The sequence below is a fragment of the Pterocles gutturalis genome, unplaced genomic scaffold (assembly GCF_000699245.1).
Source record: "Pterocles gutturalis isolate BGI_N339 unplaced genomic scaffold, ASM69924v1 scaffold3639, whole genome shotgun sequence".
Lineage (NCBI taxonomy): Eukaryota > Metazoa > Chordata > Aves > Pterocliformes > Pteroclidae > Pterocles > Pterocles gutturalis.
In genome coordinates this window covers 7,442-11,417 of record NW_010133086.1, presented here as the reverse complement: position 1 = coordinate 11,417, position 3,976 = coordinate 7,442, and the positions used below count along the sequence as shown (strand labels likewise).

Here is a 3,976-nt window from a genome sequence, read left to right as displayed (position 1 = left end):
AATGCTAACTACCATTCAAATACTTAAAGAGACAGGATCATTTTTAGAAATCAGCTGTAACTGTTTTTAAAGAATTATATCAATAATTGATCAGTTCTCAACCTCTCTTTGGAATCTTTTTTTAATTTCAGCATAAATATTAATCTGCTTGAAGCAGAGCTATGAAAGTTTATATTTGTTTTATTGCACAGCCCAGTATGTAAAATTAAAGTTGGGGCGAGTGAAATGCATTAACTCTAGGTCATTAAAGACAGCCAAGTGAAATATAACATGCGCTCACTGTAAAAAAAAAAAAAAAATACAATCCATAAGAGTATCTGCTTTCCATACAAGTCAACAGGACTGAAAATGTAAGTCTCCACATTTTTTAGCATCTGAAGCTTGTAATTGAAGACAGATTCAATGCATTTATAAAGAGCAACATGTCTGCTTAATCAGAAGTTATGCGAGAAATTCTGCAGGCTACATTAGACAGGTCAGATTAGACAACAACAGTCCCATTGTGGGTACTGGAAAGGATTAGTGCAAAGCACAAGTCTAATAACAAAACATTTCCTATATTTCCATAACAGAAATGCTTATTTATTAAGAGGTATGGTCTCATGTATGGACTTAAATACTCCACGTTACACTGAGGATTACACAAAGCAATTCCTTTTGCCTGTAAAGCTTTCCCTAAAGCCGTACAATGCTTTGAGTGACTATTCTTTGCTTCAAACTTACTGCAGCTGCAGAGTCAACAGTATTCAAGAAATACTACAGTGACGATGGAGAGATGGCACAACTTGACATTTTTTATTAAATTAGATGAGCATCAAAGGCAAAAAACCAAGTACTTTATCCTGTATGATAAAGTTTCATTGGAAGGTTGACACAGTGACCTTATAGACCTTCTAGCTGTAGTTACTACTTAGCCAAAGACTTCCTAAGCTCTTACCCTAGAGAACGTAGGACAGGAAGAGTCATGTTATACAGTCGGCATGAACCAAAAGACAACTCAGTTATAAACAATCACAACTTTTTTGTGGTTTAGTAAATGAGCTTCTTCAAGTTTTCTTGCTACATCATTAAAAAAAAAACAAACAACAAAACCTAGGCTGTTGTATCGATTCTTAATGCAAGCCCATTACTACACAGAAGCCTCTCTAGGACTTTATCTAAAGATTTCTCCATCTTTAACTGCAATACACTATTCAAACAATCACTCCTTAGTCCTTCAAGGAATTTCAACGATCATTCTTGAATTTTTCCTTTCATATCTTGATACTGATTACATAATAGGAAACAAGAGTCAATGTTACATACAGAAATTATATTAAAGGAGTATAAAAAAACCTGTTACTTTCCTACAGCATACTTGCACATGCAGCTTTATTTCAAATCGCCCTTTTCTCCCAAATGCAGAAGAAATAAAGCACTGAAACCACATTCTGTTTACATGCCACCATTTAACTCAACTGCTTCCCAGGTTTCTCATGTGACTCTTTAAACATATCTTGAATTACTTCTCCTGAGGCAAGACCTTCCTCTCCTAAATTCAGGTTTTATTATCTAATTATTCCTTCCCCACCCAGCCTGTTCTCAACCACCACCCTCCGTAGCTCTGCGTGTCATGATCTTAACCTTGGTGCTCCTCTGCTCTTCTCCACCCCCTCAATCTCAGCACCTTCTAATCCCTTCCACTTCCCCACCTCCCACAGGGAAACCACCTCCAACACATGTGCCTTCAGCCTCGAGCTTTTACGCCAAGCAGCAGCTAGAAAGCAAACACTGCCTAGACAGCTGAATGTTTACTCCAGATAGGTATGGATTACATTATCCCCATCTGGAGTTCAATTTGGACACGAACAAATATTCTCTCTTCCCTCCAGCCACTGAACTGTCATCAGGCTTGCAAGAATGCTGATGATATTATCACTATTGTAGCAAGTTTGAGTGAAATTAGTAAATAGGCTTGGGAATTATTTAAGGAGAAAAGAGTGTGACAATCAGACAGCAGTCCATTCACTGAGAAACAGGGCTGGGGCATGGGGCAGGAGGGAGATCACAGAGTCACAGAATAGTTTGGGTTGGAAGTGACTAACGTCATCTAGTCCAAACCTCCCTGCCTTGAGCAAGGACATCTTCAACTAGATCAGGTTGCCCAGAGCCCCATCCAGCCTGACCTTGAATGTTTCCAGGGATGGGGCATCTACAACTTCTCTGGGCAACCCGTGCCAGTGTCTCACAACCCTCATCATAAAAAATTTCTTCCTTATATCTAGTCTAAATATATCCTCTTTTAGTTTAAAACCATTACTCCTCATCCTATCACAACAGGCCCTAAGAAAAAGTTTGTGCCCATCTTTCTTATAAGCCCCTTTAAGTACTGAAAGGTTGCAACAAGGTCTCCCCGGAGCCTTCTCTTCTCCAGGATGATGATCTTCATCTTCCTGAAACTCATGCTATCTTTATGAGTACAGTGAGAACAAGAGGGAGGAACAAAATTAAACCAACCTAAAATGCAAAGGATTCCATCAGGTTGAGATTTGCTGCTCTGTGTCAGGATACTCTGAATGTTTCGAAGGCGGCTGCAGCTGCAAGAGAAAGAGAATTCATCCTTCAGGTCAGTGTTTTGAAGTGCTCAAATTTGGTAGGTTAAAGAGTTGACCTAGCTTTTTTTCTTTATCATATAAACCAAGCAGACACAGTTCAACTTGGCTAACTGTTGTCTAAGATACATTTAGATCTCCTATCAAACCATCCCCAGATTATTTATTTTTGCCAACTAAAAGTACATAGCCCTGAAAGAGCAGAACCCGTAACCAACCCTTCCACCCAACTGCCCTGTTAATCTCTAATAACCTCCAGCAAAAATTTCTGTTCAAATTTCCTCTCACCAAGCCAGCAACACTCCTTTCTCTACCAGAGAGGTAGAGAGAAAAGCAACACGGGGTAGGTGACGCGCAGGTAGAAAAGGTGACAAGGGAAGTGACTGCAGTAGCTCCTACACCTCACGAGGAGTTTGGAAAAGATGAATTTCAGCACCTCCAGCACCATCAGACCGCTTCCACCCTGTGTAGCTACATAATACAGGCACATCCCAGACCTCTTACAAGATCCAAGTGAAAAGCATCATATCCATGTAGGGGAGAAGGGAGGAAATTATAAAAGCAGGAACTTTTTCCCCTCCATATCCAAGAAATATCTAGATCCTTTTCATAAGGTGTATGTTACCTTTCTCATGACTTCTGTATTAAAACCATGATTATTTTACAAAATGAACAGTCAGGGAAAATTATAAACTTAAGGTATAATCTTTGATAATTTACATGAAAAAGAAATGAAACAATACCAAGCCTTGCCAAGACTCTCATAACCAAAATGAATTGTTTATATTTAAGGTTTAATTCAGTTGTCCAATATGCATCATTAAGCCAGGCAGAAAATTCATCTACAAAAACCACACAGAGAGCAATCGAATTTGTGCTTCTAGGCAATGCTTTGGGAGCTTGTTTTAATACAGATAGAAGGCAAGAAATTTCACTGCTGGTATTACTGAATGTGTTTTCTTGTTTATAGTTTATTTAAGTATGAGCTGTTCAGCTCTAGGAAACAAACATCTACAGCAACACTGCAACAGAGCTAGATCAGATCTGCTCAAATAAAGAGGAATTCCTGTTCTCATCGTTATTTAAGCCAAGTAAAAAGCAAATAGATCCTGTCAGTAATAGCACAATCACCATGCTCTACTTTCTCCGAAAGCCAGAATGACCACAGAAGGTTTACATTATAGCTCATCTAAGTGCAATTCGAACATCCACCGCAAAGGACAGACATTTGAAGAAGCACAAAATCAGCGCAAACCACTCCAGCTTTATTGTTTCCCAATTTCAGGTTGCCTATTTGAGTTCTGAACCCCTCAATTAATTCTTTTTTCCTGAAGCTTCCCAATTCATATTGTACACTGGCACTGTATCAGAGTCCACTGTGTGTA

At 39.0% G+C, this 3,976-nt stretch overlaps 1 protein-coding gene across 1 annotated transcript in view; it reads right to left on the bottom strand.

Moving 5' to 3' along the window:
• Positions 1-2,576, bottom strand: part of LOC104467339 (chromosome unknown open reading frame, human C20orf194) — a gene marked incomplete at its 5' end in the record, with an annotated part of 59,753 nt that extends 57,177 nt beyond the window's left edge. Inside the window, one exon of the mRNA XM_010081080.1 lies at positions 2,497-2,576. Within this exon, the coding sequence (XP_010079382.1) occupies positions 2,497-2,576 (80 nt within the window). The remainder of the gene's footprint in view (positions 1-2,496) is intronic.
• Between the last annotated feature and the right edge of the window lie 1,400 nt (positions 2,577-3,976).